Below are 22,328 nucleotides of genomic sequence, written 5' to 3' on the forward strand. Positions count from 1 at the left end.
GTTCAAATCCTGTATGATGATGATGATATGTGGTGTTTAATGGCGCAAGGGCCAATTGATGGCCAAAGAGCGCCAGTTCATGAGACAAAGGATGTGAGCAATGGTTGCGGTAAGTAGCTGTAAAGGGGCCTTAAAATTCCTCGCGCTAAAGGCGGGTAAAACATATATATATATATATATATATTAAAATCATGACAGTGACGTGAAATATGAGTAGTGGAATGAATGGTAAGTGGCCGCAAGAATAAGACTACGAAGATATGACATCAGCACGAATGCCTCGTCAATGCCCTTGAGTCCAAGGGCCGCGAGGCAAGTGCTGTCTTTAGCGTATTCACCGCAGCAGCGACCTCTGTTTAGAGGCCGTGCTACGGATCACCTTGATATATGACATGAAAACTCCGTACGTCGTTTAAAAAAGCAGACAGTGACTGATATGTAAAAAGCGGGTCCCTACCGATGAACATTGAAGGATGAAATGGAAATTGCTGCCGGTAGGGTAATAAAAAGTGCTTTTTTCTGATAGCATCGAGTTCCTTGCACTGAATGAGGACGTGAAGGACAGTGAGTGGCTGACCACATCTATCACACAAAGGTGGCTCGCCACCGGACAGAAGGTGTGTGTGTGTACTGTATGTGTGACCGATCCTAAGTCTGCAGAGTGTAACTTCTGTGTGGCGTGATTTTGATACTGGCGGCCAGTTACCGAGATGCGGTTTGACAACGTGTAGCTTATTTCGTGTATGCATATCCCATGTGGTCTGCCAAAAGGCTCTGAGCTTTCTTTTCAGGAAGTGTTTTAGGTCTAGTGGGGGAATAGCTAAGGATGTGTTGTGACTGTTTTCGTGGGCGGATGCTGCTAGCTGGTCCGCCAACACGTTGCCTTGAATCTCGCGGTGCCCTGGCACCCAGCACACTACGACATGTTGTTCGAGTGCGTATATCGTGCTTAAAAGAGAATACAGCGAGACAAAGACGGGGTTTTTGTGTCTTTTAAGAGTTTTTAAGGCTTTTACCACGCTTAGAGAATCTGTGTAAATCACTGCCTTTTGTAGTTTTAATTGTTGAATGCGTTTAACGGCCGCAAGTATCGCGTAAGCTTCTGCCGTGAAGATACTTGATTCAGGGTGTAGAATACCGGAATCTGTAAAGGATGGCCCGACGGCTGCGTAAGACACAGAAGTATTGGACTTTGAGGCGTCTGTAAAGAATTCTGCACAAGTGTATTTGTGTTGTAGTTCAAGGAAGTATGTACGGATATGTGCAATAGGCGCGTGTTTCGTTACTTCCATGAAAGAAAGATCGCAGTCTATAAGCTGCCACCGCCACGGCGGTAGTTGTGCAGCGGGAGCCAATAGACAGTGTTCGGAAAGTGGCACACCCGTTTCCTGAGCTAAGCCCCTCACACGAAGTGAGTAGGGCTGTCGCATCGAAGGACGGTGGTCGAAAAGGGCAGAACTAGATATATCATTAATTGTGGGGTGTGAGGGGTGTTCGTTGTCTGCGTTCAAACGACATGTAAGATCGCTGCAGGTGGAGCGACCACACGTTCGATTCGACGTAGAGGCTTTCCACGGGGCTGGTGCGAAAAGCACCCGTAGAAATACGAATGCCCGAGTGGTGGACAGGGTCAAGCATCTTCAACGCGCTTGCTGTCGCAGACTGATATATTATCGCCCCATAATCTAGGCGCGTGCGTATGAGGCTTTTATAAAGATTCATCAGACACTTCTTGTCACAACCCCACGTAGTGCGTGACAGTACCTTTAGAATGTTCATGGTTTTTATGCACTTGTTTTTTATATACTTTATGTGTGATATGAAGCTTAGTTTCGTGTCTAGAATTACGCCGAGGAATTTATGCTCCGTTTTCACAGGTAGCCGCTGACCATGCAGATCAATGTCTGGGTCGGGATGTAGGCCTCTCTTTCTTGAGAATAATACGCAAGTACTTTTTTGCGGGTTCAGGCTGAACCCGTTCTCGTCTGCCCATTTGGTTACCTTGTTTAAACCAAGTTGCACCTGCCGTTCGCACATTGAAAGGTTGCAAGATTTATAACCGATCTGCACGTCGTCAACATATGTGCAATAAAACATATTCCGTGGAATACACAGACGTAGGGAATTCATTTTTATAATAAAAAGTGTGCAACTCAGAACACCACCTTGCGGCACTCCAGTTTCCTGGACAAATATTCGGGACAAGACATTACCCACTCGAACACGGAACGTGCGATTGGACAAATAGCTTTCGATTATGGTCAACATCTTTCCTCGGACACCTAAGTGGGATAGGTCTCTTAATATTCCAAATCGCCATGTGGTGTCGTAGGCCTTTTCCATATCGAGGAACACCGAAAGGAAGAATTGCTTGTGAACAAAAGCGTCGCGAATTTGTGCCTCGATACGGATAAGGTGGTCAGAGGTAGATCTACCCTCTCGAAAACCGCACTGGTATGGGTCAAGTGAGTTGCTGGCTTCGAGGAAATGTAGAAGCCGCCGATTTATCATTTTTTCAAAAACCTTGCACAGACAACTTGTTAGGGCTATTGGCCTGTAACTGGATACTGAGGATGGGTCCTTACCCTGCTTCAGAATCGGAATTATGATGGCTTCTTTCCAGGCCGAGGGGATCTCGCCGGAAAACCAAACAGCATTGTACAGGGAAAGGAGGGTTTTTTGGGTTTCAGAAGGCAGGTGTTTCAACATTTCATATACAACACGGTCGGAACCTGGGGCGGATTGATTGCATGAGTTCAGCGACGTCTGTAGCTCAGCTAAGCCGAAAGGTTCATTGTATGCTTCCTCGTGTTTTGTGGATTTGCGCTCTAGTTTCTGTTGTTCGATTTTTGCTTTGTGTCGTTGGAAAGCTTCCGTGTAGTGTGACGAGCTGGACACCTGTTCGAAGTGTGCACCTAGGAAGTTCGCCTGGTCTTCCAAGCTGTCACCTTGTGTGTTTACTAGGGGAAGTGAATGCGCTTGTCGGCCTGCTACCCTACTAACCATGTTCCAGACTTTAGCCTCCTGTGTATATGAGTTAATTCCCGATAAAAATTTCTGCCAACTTTGTCTTCTTGCCTGTCGGCGAGTTCTCCTGCCTTGTGACTTTATGCTTTTAAAACTGTCCAGATTCTCGGCTGTCGGCGAGTCCCGAAGCAGCCTCCATGCTTTATTTTGTTTTTTGCGCGCGTTTCGACACTCAGTGTTCCACCACGGCACACGTCGTTTGCCGGGCAGTCCAGCTGTTTGTGGGATACACTTCATTGCGGCATCAATCAAAAAAGCTGTAAAGTAGTCTACAGCTTCATCTATGCTTAAAGCACGCATGTTGGTCCAACTTAAGAGAGCCATTTTACGAAACTGTTCCCAATCGGCTTTGTCAATTTGCCATTTGGGAACCTGTGGAGGACATTCGTTAACTATTGGGGTGCTCAGAACTATAGGAAAATGGTCACTTCCATAGGGATTATTAATGACTTTCCATGTTAGAAGGGGCAGAAGTGATGGAGATGTGATGCTGAGGTCTATGGACGAGTAGGTATTGTTCGCAAGGCTATAGTATGTTGGCTCTTTTTTATTCAAGAGACACGTGCCAGAGGAGAAAAGGAACTGTTCAATTAGACGACCTCGCGCATCGCAGCGGGAGTCACCCCATAGACAGCTATGCGCATTAAAGTCCCCAAGTACAAGGTAAGGTTCAGGGAGCTTATCTATTAAAGACTGAAATTCATGTTTTTGCAGTTGGTAATGTGGAGGTATATATAGAGAGCAAATGGTGACGAGTTTGTTCAAAAGAACCGCTCGAACAGCCACTGCCTCAAGGGAAGTTCGAAGTGGTAAATGTGTGCATGCTACTCCTTGATTGACTGTAACCGCTACACCTCCGGATGGCGCGATGGCATCATCCCGGTCCTTCCGGAAAATAATGTAGCTGCGTAGAAAGTTCGTGTGTTTGGATTTTAAGTGTGTTTCTTGTACACACAGCACCTTTGGTGTATGTTTGTGTAAGAGTTCTTGGACATCGTCGAGATTTCTAAGCAGTCCTCTCACGTTCCATTGTATAATTTGTGCTTCCATATTGGATGTCAGGTAGTGCTGTGTGTACGAGAAGGAAGTGGGTGTTGTTTAGGCCGAAATTTGGAGCTCAAGCAGCAGGGCCGTCGTCGGGCCCCATTATCGGCTTTTTGGTTTTCTTAGCGCGCTCCAGGGAGCTACGCCGCTCTTTCGGTACCAGAGGCACCGGAGTTGTGTCCATTGCCTCGTTTGAGGCACTGGACGCCCGCGTATGCGAGCTGCTGGCTTGTTTGTCCGACCTCGCCTGGCGAGGCGTGGTCGTGAGACCCGACGACCCTGGAGTCGCCGGGATCTCTGGCTTGGCAGGTGGGGACTTCGCCTGGTGTGACGAAGTCTTGGACGCCACCGAGCCGGAGGGCGATGTGCTCTCCTTGGCCTCTACGGTGCCGGAGCTTGTAGTGGCCGCCGGTGTGGTCAGATTCAGAGTAGGCGGGGCAGCCTTCGCTGCTCCCACCATGGGGGCGGGTGGCGTTTGCCTGGGCACGCTGCGAGTGGTCCGGGCAAACGCGATAGGCCGTTGAGGTGCTGCCCCCCGTCGCACCACTTCGGCAAAAGATGTCCTTGCTGGAAATGATGATGAAACTCGCTGTCGTGCTTCGCGGAACGTTACGTTTTCTTTTACTTTTATCGTGAGTATTTCTTTCTCTTTCTTCCAGGCCGGGCAGGCCCTGGAGTACGCAGGGTGATCACCTTCACAGTTCGCGCAGTGAGTCCCATCACCAGCGCAGTCATCAACAGAATGACCCGTCGTTCCGCATTTTGCACAGGTGAGCTGCCCTCGGCAGCTTTGAGCGCGTGACCAAATCTTTGACATTTGAAGCATCGCCGCGGGTTTGGTATAAAAGGTCGTACAGCAAGCTTGACGTAGCCGGTTTCAATGTTTTCGGGTAGTGTGCTGGAGGCAAAAGTAAGTATCAAATGCTTGGTCAGTATTTCGGTGTTGTCGCGCCTTATCTTGATCCTTTGGACATGAGTGACATTTGAATCTTTCCATCCATCGAGTAGTTCTTCCTCGCTGAGGCAATCAGGTCCTCATCGGACACTACACCTTTGACAGTGTTCATGGTCCTGTGCGCGCTCACAGAGACGGGGATGTTTCCAAACGCGACTAGATGTGACAAATTAAGGTACTGTTCCTCGTCTTTTAATTCGAGGAAGTAGGTCCCCGCTTGCCATCCTTGTGGCCTTATATCCCGTTCCTATGGTGTCTTTCAAGCACTTAGCAACAAGAAAAGGTGGAAATGGCTCTAGCTTTTTCAGATGATTGTTCACAGTGAACCACGTGGTATTTCGGAAAATTGTCGTTGTTTTTGGGCCAAAAGAATTCAGATGCATCGGTGCGTACCCTTTTTGGGGCACGATCGGTGGAAGAGGGGTTCGAGGGTCCCATGGAAAAAGTCGCTTGTTCGGCAACGGCGCCTACCACCCACCACGGAGCCCAACAGGGGGACGTGGCAGAACATGCGAAAAGTCTGCGCAACGCCAGCAGTACGCCGTCACTATAACCTAATATGGTCTACCCAAGGTTGGGAGCCACACACGGTTAACCCTTGCCGCCAGGAAAAATCGGAAGTAACGAGAAGGGAGAAGTAGACAGGAAAGTTCAAAAGTGAGAGAGAAAGACGAAGATGAGGCGAGAGAGACAGGAAAAGGCGACTGCCGGTTTCCCCTGGGTGGGTCAGCCCAGGGGTGCCGTCTACGTGAAGCCGGGGCCAAAGAGGTGTGTTGCCTCTGCCGGGGGGCCTTAAAGGTCCAATCACCCGGCGTCGGCTCAACCCCCAGGATCCCCTTTTCCCCGGACACGGCAATGCCACGCACGGCTAGGCGTGGGAGGGGGTCGAAACCCCCCCGTTAGCTCGGGTCCGTGGTGTCGCTACACACCAAACGCCTGCTCTCGCAGACGCCCCTGCGGGGCAAATCCTGTATAGCCGAGGCTGTAGGTTATGCCAGAAAGTTGCGAGACTTCGTGTCACAACAGCAAGCTGCGCCAGAGGCAGTGCACAGAAACCTACTATCTGGACAGCTTGCGCATTAGCGGCGCCAGTCCAAATAAAATTACAGTAATGTTGAAAAAAAATAAATTGCATTTCACACTTTTCACTTGACATATGCTGTTCCCAATGCTGTTCCGTATTGTAGTGGATACAGTGAAACCTCGGTGATACGAATCTCACGGGACTACCAAAATCATTCGTATGATCCGAAATTCCTATCACCAGAAAGCATGGCAAATTAGCATGCGACAAAAGAAAGCAGGCGTACATTTTCATTTGTTGTTTTTCAGGGCCGCAGCAACGTCAGGAAAATCCTGGAATGATTGTCAGTTAAGTTTTTAGGTGTCGGCAATCATACCAGCACTCGTAAGTGTACGGACCGTACACGCGTATTTAATTAATGAACCAGGTGCGTTGCGACCCGCGACATCAGTAGCCCTTTCCAAATTTCAGTATGCATTTTGCATGACATCGGATTGCTGCAGCGAAAGTAACAAAAGAAGCGCTTTGACGCGATGAATCAAGGCCACAAAATTACAGGACCACGGTCCTGTGTTATGATTTTGTTATCGCGGAGATGTTGGGGATGTTTTTTCGGAGATCTACGGCCATGCCCGCACAAGTGCGACCTCAACGGTCGCGCGTGTTGAGGCCTGGCTCCTCCTTTCGGTCCTCGATCACCTTTTATAGGATATCTGATGCACGAGGCAGGCACGTGTAAACACAGTACAACGTAAGCAGCCCGCGTCGACGCGTTAGAAAAAAAGAAACGTGGCGTTAATGTCCTCTGTAATCTAAACGCGAAGGCACACGGAAGCACACAAGAGCCTCAAGGATTCGCGCACACAATCTCGGAGGCAGTGACGCGTCTCTGAAGGCTTATGAGGACCGTAAGAAAAGTGTTTTTGTTACACCGTGATTCTGACGGTTTGGCGGTGCGGTGCGCATGCCCATGCTTGCATTCCCGCGTTCGCACGTGCGTGCCGCGCCTCCCACGACAGCGCGGACAGCACCTCTTCGTATCTGAAGGCGGTACCGTACGTTCGTATCAAACGTCGCTGGGTGAAAATCGGTTCGCAACAACCGTACTCCATTACATTGCAGGCCAATGGGCCTTGGCTGGGACCAACGAAAAATTCGTATCACCCCGAAATTCGTATGAGCGGTGATCGTATCACCGAGGTTTCACTGTATTCGCTTTAGTGAACATTCATTTAAGTGAAGTCTTTCTCTGGATCCCTTGAAGTTCACTCAAGTGAGAGTTCACTGTATCTAATGATTAAGTTATGTACTTTAATTACATTATTTACCTACTTGCTTACTTTAATTACTTACTTTTGGTTTTATATTGCTCAAATGTCATAATATGAAGATGATGACAACACATCGCAGGCGCGAATATCTTTCATATATAATATGGAAGTTATTGATTTCACAGAGCAATGACACTGCATATAATAGTCGCCTGTGACGTGCCGCTTCCAAGCATAATGCTTAGTACTTTGAAGGTTACATTCTTGACCATGTCAGCCCTATTTTCCTTTCGGCCTTATTGAAATCACCGTGCTAATACAGTCCTACGATGGAACTTTGGTAGAAAGTTACATCATGGAATACCATTTAGATTGATCTCCAGAGTTCGTAAACGTTATTGTGTCCCACCTGACATCTAAAATACTTTCCATGCGGGATATTTACAATTGTTGTAAATGCATCCACACAAACACAAAGACACAGAGGAAATAGGCAGAGAACGTACTGACAGCTGCCACTTAGAGGAGCATAACGCCGGGCGACTTTTTCGGGGGAAGAGAGAATGGAAGACAAAGAAGATAAAGAGGAAGAAATATTGCAAAGTAAAAAGAGAAATGAATAATACTCGGACATAAATGCGCATCAGGCCATCACAGCACCTTAACAAGACGACGGGCATAGCGCTGTCTAACGAGCATTCTTTATTGTATTTTCACCTTCAATATGTTGGAACAATGAGCTGCGCAGGAAAAAAAAACAATCGAGAACAACTCACTCCTGAATGCACACTACTGTACATATGAAAGGTAGCGTAATTCTCTGTGATGGAAATATATGCAGAGCAAACACCTACTTGTATCACTTTGCCGGTGTTTTTACCGAGGGCAGCGATCTCACACATATCGTTAGATCGCTGCCCTCGGTATTGTCATATGATCGTGCGTTGCCTTGATTCACACTGGTTAAGGCAAACGTATGTATAACGATAAACGCCAGATGATAAGCAAACAAAGTTGCAAGTCATCGAACTGAACTTACAACCTTCGGATCATGAAGGTTGTGGGGTTCGATCTCTAGCAGCAACAAATTTGCTTTCTGTCCCCTTTAATTTCTGTTCGTTTATTGCAAGTAAAGTTCCTGAAAAAAAATTAACGGAAATTTTTTCGAGGAACGTGTTCTTTTGTTCGACACACTCAAATTGATCCAACAGACAATTAGGCCAATGAAATCACAGGGTTCATAAATTGTTGCATTTAAGTGCGATGTAGATACTATGACGCATATTCGAGTGAACTGACTTCCTTACATTCTAATCGAGCATTTCCGCGTTTACGACTTATGATGTCTGCCCGCTGCCTGTTTGGAGATATTGTGATACCTAAGTCCTCGAAAACAACACCTCCTCTAGAAAGATGCCTGCCACGTGAGCCAGAAACCTCCTGCCCTTCCCTTTCCCTCCTTCCTCGTTTCTAATGGAGGCGGTAGTTGGCGATTCTTGTGGTGGTAGGTATCTCACGGGCAGTAATTTTTCGATGGGTTCTTAATAAAGTTGATTACCTACCTACATCCGCTGGCTGTTGCACACGAGACGCATTAGCGTTTTGGGAAGTTATGATGACGGCATTGATACTGGACGGCTCAGTTTTAATTAAGGTAACATTCAGAACTTATGAGCACTCTTAAAAGTCTATACATTTAGAACAAGCGTCTTCGCGGCTACCGTCTTGGTGGCGTCTGCAAAACCCGAAGCATGTCAATATAATCGAATTAAAAAGAAACACGAGCGCAATGAATAAGTTATTATTTGGGACTACAGAGAAACGTACTGGTTGTAGAGTGTCGTGCGCGACGATTTCAAATATTTTTTTGTTTACCTCATCAGCTTGCCGACGCATTTCAACGTTATTTATCTTGCCCGCACACTTCCTGCCTCGGATACCATGTCGACTCGAGCGTATCAGTGGTCGTCTGTACGAACAAGTTCACCGGCGAATATATTTTAAGCATGTTTCTCTCTGTTTAATCCAATCTACAAACCAGGACGCCGTTAGGTCGATACGCACTTCCTGACTTCACTTACTCGCAAGCTTGACTGTCACAAACTTTTAAAGCCAACAAAAGTTCGACGTGACCTCTGAAACCCCGAAGCACTTTCTTTTATTGCTGTAATACGGTAGACGGCAGGAAGTCGCGCAAACGTGCGGAGAGGAATGCCCTGGGGATCTGAAAAAAGAAAATCGACGACTACACTGACGCAGAAGAAATGCGTGATATAAAAGCGGAATCATGACGTTTTCTTCTTTAATTTAAAACTGCGAGAGAGGCATGGCACTCCCGTGTGCAACTGTGCGCGATTTTTTTCCTAGTTGCCGGTGGTACTCGATAACCACATTTAGCCGCCAGGCTGGAAAAAAATAGAGCGTGTGCCAATTTATTTCCGCTACGTGAGCGTACATGCACTTGTCCGTTTTAGATGCGACTGAATTGAGTGATAGTGCACGTGGTCACCACACGAGAAAGACAAAATCAATGGAGGCTTGAGTTGTATAATGGTGAACTGACGTCCATGACAAAAATGTTACTTCGTTTCACGGGGTTAAACGCGACGGCACTCAGACCAAACAACACAGAAATGAGTTGGCACTATGCAACCGCTGCCGCGGCCACGTCATGGCAAAATGTAAGTGTAGTTAGGCGGTGGAGCACTATAGGAAGCCTTTCCATATGTGCAAATGAGAAAGAGAAACAAGAGCGTTTTACGCATATACTGGTATTTTTTCATAAAATATATATCTTTTTTTTCTGAAAATGGTATGGGTATGACAGTCGGGAAGCTGTAGTCTTCACACACAAATTACGTTGAGGCGGTAATACTTCACTGCACCAAAGCTTGTATTGAAATGCTTACTTAACAAAACTCGGTAATTAGCTTTCTTATTGTTAACTTGAGGTATGTTCTTTATGTGGAAATAATATAGAACGTGATGATTTATCGCATAGTCATTATTTAGAAATCTATCGCAACTGAAGGTCCCGATCCAGGCGATATCGAAACTGAGCGCGCCGGGCGCGCAGGAGACGCCGCCGCTGTGTTATGTTAGTTAGGAACTTCACGTGACAGACTGATAAAAACGATCATCCTAGCAGAATCTGCTCGGGAAAAGCGGTAACTCCTCTGAAATACACAACTGGGCCGATTATTCATTGCGCGTGATGTTTCGTGCTTATCTGATTTCGGCGTTCTCTGGCTACTCTGATATTGTAATCTACCTGGCCATTGAAATATATCTTGCAGGCATGAAATATATAGAAACGAACACATTGAAACAAGAACACGATTGAGTGCAGATAGTCATTTACTACAGGTGTTCATATTTTGCGAAATGTAATCTTGAGTTGTGGCACGTAGTTTTGATTTTAAGGTGGGATATTGTGTTCTTCCACAAAAACGCCGTTCTACGGTGCTTTCTCTCCAAGTGATTGCAATATGCACGAATAGAGCTTTAATGTTATGTACGCTCGCGCCCGACAGGGTGGGTTGCGGATAACAGTTACAGGCCTTCGACCTGCAGTGCACATAATGTAGGCTAAAGACGATGATGATGACGATGCTGATGTCGCGCGAACTTGCGATATAGATATTATGTTCCGTACTTCATAAAATATCTAACGTCTCCTGAAGACTCGGTTGATAACCCAGTCCTCTTTATTCACATTATCCCTTCGTATCAAAAAATGAATGCGTATTAGATTATATACAGCGTTCAGCAACGGGCTCGGCGAATTGCACAAGCAAAATAAGGCCGCAAGGCTCTCCCTGCAATGTGACCCAGCGCATCTATGGAATCAGCTCGCTGGAGCAAAGTTAGTGAGTGTAAGTAAAGGTAAAATTTTAACGGTTTTCTACGACCAAGTGCTTGGAAGACAATGTAAACAACTTAAGTCGAGATATATGAGATGCTATACGACCTTAAAATTTTATCACGATCTTCAAAACATCTACGTTCATCATCGGCACAAAGGCAGAGAAGTTCAAAATCGTATTGTGCTTGCCTTATGCGTAAAGTTCAGTTTTCTCTATGGAATGATGCAACTATTAAGAAAATTGGTCCACTTCGGCTGGTTAATGAAAAGAAGAAGAGAAAAACTTTATTAAATGTAAAAGGCGAAAGGGGACGTATAACATTACGAGTAGTGTCCCAAGTGCAGAACCTCCCTGGCTACGGCTGCTCGCCGGACATAACGCAAAAGTGCCAACTGCACCTCTGAAAGCCATGAAAAGGCGGACAGCACAGCCGGTGCATTTTCTAACCGAGTGGTGTGGCCAACATTACTAACCTCATCACTTTCTGACCTTCAAAGATTTGTTGGGTCATCCTGACTCACGCAGCCCTTATAATGGTGTAGCCAACGTCTTGCCGCATGTGTTCTATTACTATTGAATGCTAACTACACGTCGTTATTGATTGCGGTACTTCGTTGTGTGTTTCACCGGAAATACTTTTGTCGCCCTTACTGTATGTGACTGCCATCCATGAAAAAATCACAGGGTTCCCTATACATTCGCCTAAGACGACTCGAAGGTGAAAGCCATTTTTTTTTCTTCTCAGTCAATGTATTAACCAAGCGATGGTGCCATGTGATCACATCATGATGTGACGTTATGATGAGGTAATATGGCGAAACCATCACGTGATGGTGATTTTTGGCATCGCTGTTGTCGCCGGCGACGCGGGAGGCCGACGGTAAATTTTTCGCGTTTAATTCATCATCCATGGGTTTCCCCTTAAAAATCACAATTGAATGTAAAAATTCGCAGGTATCTGCCTGGGTGTAGACACGTGATTTTCGATGCGAAAGGGAAAACTCCAACCAGAGTTTATCCTAAGATATCCGACGTGCGGCAAGACCTGCAAGAAGTGTCTGCACGTACGTCAAAAACGTACGTGCAGATAACGCGTGCTCAATAATCTTTTTCTCGTATATATACAACACCACGGAAGTGTCACTAACGCACATGGCACCTTTTTCGCCGTTACAGAGCGCTTCGATCGCTTCCATCAAGTTGTTAGTGACGCTATGTCCCGCGTTCTTTCTTGTGATTGTGTTCTCTCGTGCCTTAGATCAATTATGAACGTTCACCAACTCGCCCAACAAAATGTTCCCTTAAGGGAAAATGAAGTGAGGGTCGTGACGAAGGGAATGATGAGGGGGAAGGTACAGCATGGCATAGCCTTCTATAGTATGGTATAGCAAGGGTATGCAAAAAGGAATCGAGAGTGATCAATGCCGTCGACTGATCAGAAAAAAAGGAGACGGCTTTCGCATTCGAGTCGCCTTAGGCAAATGCATAAGGCATCGTGTGACTTTTCTGCGCGTACCACTTCAGGGGCCCGGCTGGTCGTCCATCCGTAGATCTCATGTGGCGTGATCCCGATCAAAATCAAGTAGCCAGTACGGTCCAAGGTTAGCAATGCTCAAAACCAGTTTAAAAGAAACAAGGTCTATAATAATATAATTAACAGAAGTAACGAAGAAGTAATCGCAATAGTTAACTTAATATCACTAAGATGCTTCGGAAATATGCGCTGACACCCACATCGCGCAAGAGAGGGCACCACCACCTCGCCAAGCGCGCGATTGCTGTTCCCACCGGCGCTTCTCCAGCGCCTTCATGGCCACATCGAAAAGCGGAATAATATGACGAAACTGGCTGCAGGTGACACGTATCTCAACTGCCGTAACAAGCAGGAAGTGGATAAAGCGAGGCAAAAAGTAACGCGTATGTCGCACACCGAGTTTGCGAATCTCCCTAATAATGTCTGCTCGTGCCGGGGAAACCCTACATGTTCGCCTCAAACATTGACGTCATCGACGGTTTGGTAAACGAAGCAGTGGGAACTCGAAGAACGGGAATCACTGGGTGCCCGTGCTGCGCACTTCTTCAGGTTTCACACTAGTGCAGCTGTATTAACGCGACAGCGTTAAAGAGCTCGTTTCGCAGAAATACCGCCGTCGGCGTCTGCGTGGTTGGTTGTGAGCGAAACATCGTCAACTCTTGATCAACCGGCCGAGGAAGCTGAAGTTGACACAGGACGGCCTGGCCAGCACTGGAAACGGCAAGTGCAGTTACCATGTACACACTGCGCATAATTCATAATCATGTTCCGAAGTTGCAAAGTACCCACTACGCTCTCGGGCAGCAAAATGGGCTCCTAACTAACTGCGCGCCTTCTTGATTTTGTGACTGTGATGATGAGGAATTACTGTTGAGCCCTTTGTAAACGGTGGCCAGCTTTAACACACCCACTCGTTGCGCCAACCACAAAGTGTTATTTATGCCCACTGTGATTTTATACTTCGCCCACTCAATATTTGCATTCGCGTAGCTGCTAAATGACTTTTCGCCCGACATGATGCCTCCATATCGTTCCCACATATTTTAAAGCACTGTCGTCGCTCTGTGTGAAGATTTTTTGAATACCACGAAAGAAGTTTGTGTTCGATTACGGCTCGAATCATGTTGTTTTCTCATTGTGGGCGTTACAGCTGCGGTGGACGGACACCTGCGCCTTCGGACAACACCACACCAAGATCAATGGTGTAACCTCATAACCGCTAATGCTCATACCTTGGGAAAGACACTGGCAACCCTGGACTAGGCCCGGCGAACTGCTATAGCCAGCGGAGCACTGGACGAAGGGCCCGACCCACTTTAGTTGCTAATAGGAATAACTAATAAACGTTTATTCTCTCTCTTAATGTAATCATTTACGCTTGTTTATTGACATCCAGGTAACTGCGAAACATAACGTGAAATGAAAGAGCTGCTTTAGTAAATAACACGAACAATTTTCATAGCTGTGTTTCTTTATGCGGAATTTCGAACAAACCATAAACGTGTATTCTTCCGGAGTACACATTCTTGAATACCATTTTTTCCTGTGAAGGCTCATACGTCTTTTTCAGGCCATTTGTCAAGATGGATTTCCTTACTCTAGTGGCGTTTTTCTCTACTTCCTTCCGCCTGTAAAGATTTTTTACCTCCTGTTTCATGGGTACTACAGTAAGCTACGTGGTTCTTTAAATTCCTCTAGATATCACGGCATATCGAGCCATCCTACAACGTCTTCCCCATAATATGCTGCCTTCTGCTAACACAACCATTCCGGCGTCACTAAACAGCATTTCTTGCGCGTGAATTAAATAAGCGAAAGACCCCTCGGCTGTGTCAAAAATAACTGCGGCTTCCTCACCCACAAGGAACGAATTTTTGCGCCGAAACATTTTTAAAAAGCACATTACAGCGACTACTGTCGCAAAGTAAAATTGTTGATATAGGCAAAGGAAACGCTCTTTTAACGTATTTGAATATTGGAAATGGATTTGGAAGAACAGCGACAAGGAAGGCAATCCCAAAAGCGACGTAAATAAGAATTGCGGATGCGAAGCTAGACGTGCTCGGTGACATTTCCATACCGATGCCAGAGAATAACGCGAGATTGGAAGGAAATCAGCGCCGTATTCGCTCTTCTGAATGAACGGCATCGTTTTATGCACCGTCTGTTGTCTAGATTATATGGAGATAGGTTCCTCTTTTTTTGCATATATCTGGCGCATTGGTGTTTCCCATTTTGTACTCGCTAAAAGAAATACCCAATGAGAAAATACTGGCAGTACCAGTTGCCTGGTCTGCCATCTTGAGTTATGTTAATAAGGAATTTGAAAGAGATGGAAAGAATGCGTCGACTATTCCGCACCGTTTTCACAATGTCATTGAAAAGTAAGTGCTCCCGTAATTTTTTTCATGCAACAAGTAAAATAAGGGACAGCGAATCGCACTGCACAGGCGGTTTCCTTATGAAGCGAGATGAAAGCTTTTATAAGAATTCCGTGTTTGTTCCCGGTTGACAATCGGTATAATATTAACCGGAAATTCTGTACCGTGCCACAGATTTGTCCCATCAGGAACAATGTAGTTTTATCTGCTAAATATGAAAAAAAGAGAGACTATCGTGCAGTAGAAGCCGGCGAACGATGTAGATGCCCGTGATTTTTCGGAAGGCAATTCTCATTCGTAAATGAACAGTTCCGACTTCATTATGCAGACGTCCTGAATGCTGTCACGAGAAAAGTGTCAGTGGAAAAGGAAGGACATTGGCGGAGTCCCGTGCTATGTTTTTTAGTGCCTTGAAGCAAATAGCGTCAATGACGTTGGAATTTCTCGTAGCGTTACTTGCTTCACGATTATTCAGAAGACCTGGCTTCACGGCAGTAGAATCACAGCGAGCTCTTTCTACGAAACTTTCATACTGCCACTATACGCTGCACATGATGTTATATCCTATTTTTATATGCGCTATATGCGAAGTTTCTTAAAAGAACTGAACGTTTAACCAAGATAGCATTATTGGGGACTGATAGAAATGCTGTAGGAAAATATATGCCGCAAAATTCGAAAGAGTAAAGTTAAATAGTGACTAGATGAAAACCTCTCAGCCTATTTACAAGGCAGTTTTCCACGTGTTCGGAGGCTTCTATATGCAGCCTGGAAAAGCTATTAACCTGGAATCGTTTGTGCGTGCTCAATTTTTAAGTTGCGTGTTTCAGAGGGTTCTTGCTGTAAAAGAGAAAATCATAAATTACACACGAGCCTGAACATGCAATTTGGAAGCCGCAGTTCATTTCCGAAAAATTGACGCCTTGTTGTGCTGAGTTAGTTATATATTATTACAATATGGCCACTGTCGTTTATTTTTTGCCGTCACCGTAATGTTTAGTGTGTGTATGTATACCTGTATATATAACCTACAAAGAAACATAGTCCCGAAGAAAATTTTTCCAAAGCGCGCAGCCGGGGATTTGAACCCGTGACACGTTAAAATGCTCGCTCACAAACGCATACATATTCCGACGTACTAACGGCGACCTCTTTTATACACCGTTTACCGTTGACGGCATGCAGATCACGGAGGTGCTTCAGGCTGGCAGAGAGTTGTGCGCTATCACCCCGGGAGGTGGCGCAAAGAGTAAAAGGGCGTGCTTTAAAGGGTGACGTCTCGCACGTCTTTCGTCGTGCCGTATGGTGTCCTAGTTGGACTTAGAGGGCGTGGTCGCCTGTGCTCGTCCGCTTCTCTTAGAGGAGGGTTCAACAGGAGGAAAATATTGAAGAAAATCTTATAGAAGAAACTGTCTTATTTGTGAGAACGGAGACTTGGCCCGTATTGGTGGGGGTTTGAATTGCGGAGTCAGATGCCCTAGCCACAGTGCTCCGGTTTCTTCATCATTTGGGCTTCTATGCATCCCTATGCCGACGGTCTTAGCGAACGTAATAACAGCAGTAATCTGGAGGGTCTCGTCTGGTAGGCATGAAACATTGTTGAAGGCTTGTTGAAGACTACGGCGCCAAGACACTTGTGTCGACGCACTATGGGAGCGTGCAACCAAAGGTCTCCGTGGAGACAACATCGAGGTGACTACCGCATTTTGAAGGCCTTTTAGTCCGCGTATTGGCTTATTTGTCCTGCTTCTGCACGATATGTTGCGAGATAGTGCTGATATTGAGGACAAAGTCGATGACGAGTAATAGAGTGCTACGTTAAGCGCTCACAATGATGGATGACAAAAATTTTGTGTGTGGTATGACCACATGTGTTGCTATTGCTGAGCAACAGCAGCAGTGGCCCCGCAACTTGTTGAACGCGATCGTTGTCTTTCGTGACACTAATTAAAAATACGCATTGGAAATACATGAACTAGTGTCATTCAGGAACCAAAAAAAAAGACAATATAAAAAGCTCTAGTGTGGTAGCTTAGGGTCTACGTCATCATATTTCGCGCAGCCATGAGCAGTGACAAGTTTACGCTAGCATTAGAAGTTGCTCTGAAATTGCCAAAACGAACTGTCCTATAACCTGCACGTAAGACTGAGGGACCATGCAGTGCCCGTGATCACCAATACATCTGAGGCAACAACTGTTCGAATGCGAACGCCCCACCTAATTCATATGCCGCCCTTATCAGCAAGAATTGGGTCAGTCATGGTTCTGAGCTACAGACACCGTCGCGATTGCTTAAATAAGGAAGTCACGTTAGATATGGCAGCTCGAGACGCCAAAAAAATGTCGGCAGATATCGCCCGAGAGGCGCATCGGCACTGATGCTTGACACCAACAGAGGAGACTTCTCCCATTCTGCCAACAGGAGATCTTGCGCCAAGGAGGTCAACAATGGTCGAGCGCCAGGCACTTGGTTGTTTACCAAGAAAAATGAGTTCATCATGAGAATGTCAACAAAACTACAAAAAGAAATGTGTGTGGGAGGCGACAGTTTGCCGTCAGTAAAGCAACGAGTCTCCTTCTGCTGCAAAAGACCATAATTATGCTGTCTCTGCCACTTGATGCTTCTAACAAAGAGCGCTGCGGCCCACAAGATTACAGCCTTCTCATCCCGAAAACAAGAGCACGTCAAGGAATGCGACCGAACCAAGCGTCTTGCCAAACTCTTTTTCCAGCACTGTGGCCGAAAGCATCATAGGAGAGCGACTAGTTGAGAAATGCTTTCGGGCTGCTATATTCAGACCGACCTTGAGTGATAAATTGAGACTGGAGTTGGAAACCAAGTCCAATGCTCAGAGTGTGCGTATGCTTGACACACGTGCAAAATTAGGCTCTTTTTTTGCCGGTGGCTGTTTTCCCCGGCTATCTTCTAATCAAATGATCAAAGCATGAATCATTATTGAGTAATGAATTGGCGTGCAATCGTGAATAGGGGTAGCCTTGACAGATGAATTTAACTTTCGACAAGCAAAGATAGTTCTTGTTGCTAATGGAATACTTTGACTACTCGTTTTTATGCGTAATTTGCCTGAAGGAAGGCTTACAAGTTTAATATGACTATTTACTCTTTATGTGTTATTACTTCTCGCACCCAACGAAATGCGGCCGGCGTGGCCGAGTATCTAACCCACGAACAGGGCTCATACATAGAGTAGGTGTAAGTTGCCTTCGAATAGAGGCGAAATACTAGATGCCCGTGTAGATAGGTTTAGGTACACGCTAAAGAACCCCATGTTTCCAAAATTCCGGGGCCCTCCACTACGGTGGCTCTCATCAGCAGATCATGATTTGGGGAGGTGAAACCCCAACAGTTGTTATTGCTAGTGGCCATCGGACATACAATTGCGCATACCTCTTTTTTTTTCCACGACAGCCTGGCAATATCTCGCGTTCATTAATGGTGGCTCCTCCTCGCGTTTTCGGTCAACTAAGAGCACGGGGGACAGAATAGGTACGATCTGCTAAGTGTATAGCATCGGACGATCGAAAAAAAAAAAGAACAGCAACACGCGATGTGTCATTACGTTAGACATCGGGCATAGCAGGGGAGCTCATTGTTTCGTTACGTTAGATAGCGGGCGCCCCGCCACGGTGGTCTAGTGGTTATGGCGCTCGATTGCTGACCCGAAGGTCACGGGATCGAATCCCGGCCACGGCGGCTGCATTTTCGATGGGGGCGGAAATGTTTGAGGCCCGTGTACTTAGATTTAGGTGCACGTTAAAGAACCCCAGGTGGCCGAAATTTCCGGAGCCCTCCGCTACGGCGTCTCTCATAATTATATCGTGGTTTTGGGACGTTAAACCCCAGATATTATTATTATTAGATAGCGGGCATAGCAGGTGAGCTCATCACCATGAGTGCATGTTATTTGAAAGCTGTCAGTCAAGATGTAGCATACCAGGCTCTTTTCTAAATGATAATAAAATGCGGGGCATTTCCATTCTACATATCGATACTTGATCTAGGCGGCATATTAACCTCGTGGCTGAATAGTCAAAAGTCCACGGCTTGTCGTCAACCTGTGTTCTCGGTGAATGCATTTTTTGTGCTGTTCAGCCGCAGTTTTTACAGCCTAACGATAACCCCGCACATTTGACGTCAAGGTTTAAATAGCTGAAATGTTCTCTGCAGCAAAAATTAAGATGCCACAATTGCTTTAGTTCAACTTTGACGCGGCCCTTGGATGAAATATTGGGTTCTGCTGATATTCCATTCAAGAGAAGTTCAATTTCTTTTTTTATAATCATGTAATTTCAAACTGTACATGACTTGGTCAACATGTTTTTGTCCAAGTTTGTTGTTCCATTCGGCGTGAGTGACTTCTGTCTGTGTTTTGCTGAACCAGGTCACTAGATATCTGTTTTCACTTTACACCCCTTCTTAACGAGTGTCATATCTTTTTCTTTATTGGGTAGCACTCTCGGGTAAAGGTTACCTAGGATTACCAACACCAGTAAGTATACAAGGGTAGCCTTCGTGCCCTTCAAGTAAGATATATAAAAATAATTGAGTGGTTCAATCACACTGGCACACCGTGAATAAACTTGCTTTGCCATGTTTCAGGGATCATTCGACTGTCCTCATTAAAAGGGGCTGCCCTTCAGCACGACAATGCAGATCGATCTGCTAATGTGAGCTTCGTTTTAAATGTATACGGCTGGTGATAACCTGGGTTTCCGGACTTCGAGAAAACATCCTCTAGAAACATGACAAAATGAGACCCATCCGACTGCAGACTCTCATTCTCCGGAGTCTCATTTTCCGGAATAATGACCAGAAAAGAACCTGAAGTACATGGATTTTTACGAGTGAACATAACAGATGGGACTGCGAGCAAAACCCCTTTAAATATTTTTACGATCTGGTTCTGAAAAGAGGCCTAAGTAGGCTGCGCGGATTGGGCCGCTTCCGAAGGGCAGTATGTTGAAGTGAAGCGCCCGGCTTTTAGAATGATTAGACTGCCTGGGTGTGTCGTGACGCAGAAAAAAATGTAGGCACCCTCTTGGACAGTCTCTAGATGAATGTCACGTCAGGCCTCTGGACATCCACGGTGGAGTCGACAGCGCTCATGCTTCTAAATTCATCTTCCGCAAGTAAAGGAATGTTCGTATTTCAAGAAAGCGAGACAGCAAAAGTTAGAGCATGTGGGCCACAATGAAAATTACATTCTGGGGCTTTAAGTAATATTCCTAAACGTGAACCTACGTCTTAGTTCAAGGGGGTTTACTGCATTATAAAATAACGCAGAAAAAAAAGGGCCGCAAGATATCTTGATGTTTTCGATGTCCTCTGACAAGCAACTTTGACGTATCTGCTGTAAATACACTAATAAAAGAGATAAAAAGTTAGATAATGACCTTTAACCCTATTGAAAATCGGGAGTTGGTGGATGCTGGAAATATTGGTGGACATGGTGGAAACAATAGTGGACAAGGTGGAAAGAATAGTGGATATGGTGGAAGTTGTGGTGGTCATAATGGCTGATGATGGCGAGAGTGGAAAAATGGTGGCAGATGGTGGTGGTGGTGGCGAGCTTCTTTTGGTGTTAAGTGGAAAATGCTGGCTGATGGTGGCGAGCAAAACATGTTTTGGTGGATGACATGGCGAACAAGCTGGATGACGGTGGCAGGATGGAAGCATGGTGGATGACGGTGGCATGATGGAAGTGAACGTGACATTATGAGACGTCGCTGTCAGTTCTAATGTTTTCCTCTTGAATGTGCAGAAATATATGCAGTTCAAAGAAGCTAACACCGATCATTAAGAACTATTTTTTTTTATTCATGCGGCGCCAATAACCGCCCCAACAACACGCGCTCAGCTTGAACGGCTCACACTCACGGAAACGGGACGTTCGATTCTCTCGACGCTTGGCTTCACGTATCATCAGCAACAGGGCCCCAAACAATCGATTCCGAATGACATCCGCAGCTGGATCCACGCGGATCCCATCCCTAGAAATATGCACCCCGAGTACAACAGAGCCCGGCGCAAAGCTCGGGCTAGAGCCATCATAAAAGCCCTTGCCCACGTACCTGGCGCCACATTTGTTGACGCAGCTCAATATCTTCAAGGCACACGTTTTGTAGCTGTCACCATACGCGATGGAGCCCTACACCATGCAACCAGCGTCACTACTTCCTCCTCCGAGACGGCTGAAGAAGTGGCCATCGCCCTGGCCACTCTAGATCCCACCTGTGACACCATTGTGTGCGACTCTCGCTCAGCCGTCATTAACTACAGCAAAGGCCGCATCTCTCCTCAAGCGCTTCGCATCCTCTGCCAGGCACCACACTCCAAAGACAGCATGATCTCCCTGACATGGATCCCCGCCCATGCGGGCCCTGTCCATCCACGCCTCCCCAACCTCAACGAAGTCACCCACTCCATTGCGCGAGGCCTTGTCAACCGTGCCGGAGCTACCCCTACTGAAAATTCCTATATATACAGGACCCATACATATGATGTTATTGGATACAGGTCGTATAGGGGATACGGCTTTATAGGTGACACAGGTTTATAGGTGATACAGGTTTATAGGTGATATAGGTTGTATAGGTGATATAGGTCGTATAGGTGATACAGGTAGGTTGATTATATGGGTGTTACAGGTGATATGGGTAACATGGGCCGAATCAGCGATTTGGGTCACAAATGACGTGCAGCAAAGGAACATATTGATAAAGACATGCCAGTTTATGAAGCGTGTAATAAAAGCAAATATATGCAGCAATTCAAGCTGTAATGATATCTCGCAGCAGTCTAATTATAAGAATGTAAGAATTCACTGTTGCACTTACATATATACTTGAAGAAAAACGATCAGGCAAGAATATTTGGTAACTGATTATTTATTTAAATCTTTAAGCATCTACGAAATAAAACGGCACCATACACGCACATGCACAGTGATGCAGATGCTGTGATTTCTTCATTGTGTAAGCTGCAGCGGACCTTCGGTGCTCTGTAAAGTGCTCAAGTCAAAATGGAAAACACAGATCTGTTAACATCTATATTTATTTTTACGAAAACTCCAATAGGGACGAATGCCATCATTTAGTTGGCGTAGCGCCTGTTTCCGAATAACCAGGGCAAGGCCTGCCTGTAAGAAATACAAAAAAAGAGAGAAAATCTTGTCATAAAAAATAAAATAGCTAGAAGAGGACG

At 45.9% G+C, this 22,328-nt stretch overlaps 1 protein-coding gene across 1 annotated transcript in view; it reads left to right on the plus strand.

Moving 5' to 3' along the window:
- The window catches only part of LOC125759129 (uncharacterized), a 127,275-nt gene that overhangs the window by 104,635 nt on the left and 312 nt on the right, over positions 1-22,328 (plus strand). The window contains exon 3 of the mRNA XM_049417445.1: positions 21,221-21,571. Coding sequence (XP_049273402.1) covers positions 21,221-21,571 — 351 coding nt within the window. The remainder of the gene's footprint in view (positions 1-21,220; positions 21,572-22,328) is intronic.

Source organism: Rhipicephalus sanguineus, chromosome 7 (assembly GCF_013339695.2).
Source record: "Rhipicephalus sanguineus isolate Rsan-2018 chromosome 7, BIME_Rsan_1.4, whole genome shotgun sequence".
NCBI classification, from domain to species: Eukaryota; Metazoa; Arthropoda; class Arachnida; order Ixodida; family Ixodidae; genus Rhipicephalus; species Rhipicephalus sanguineus.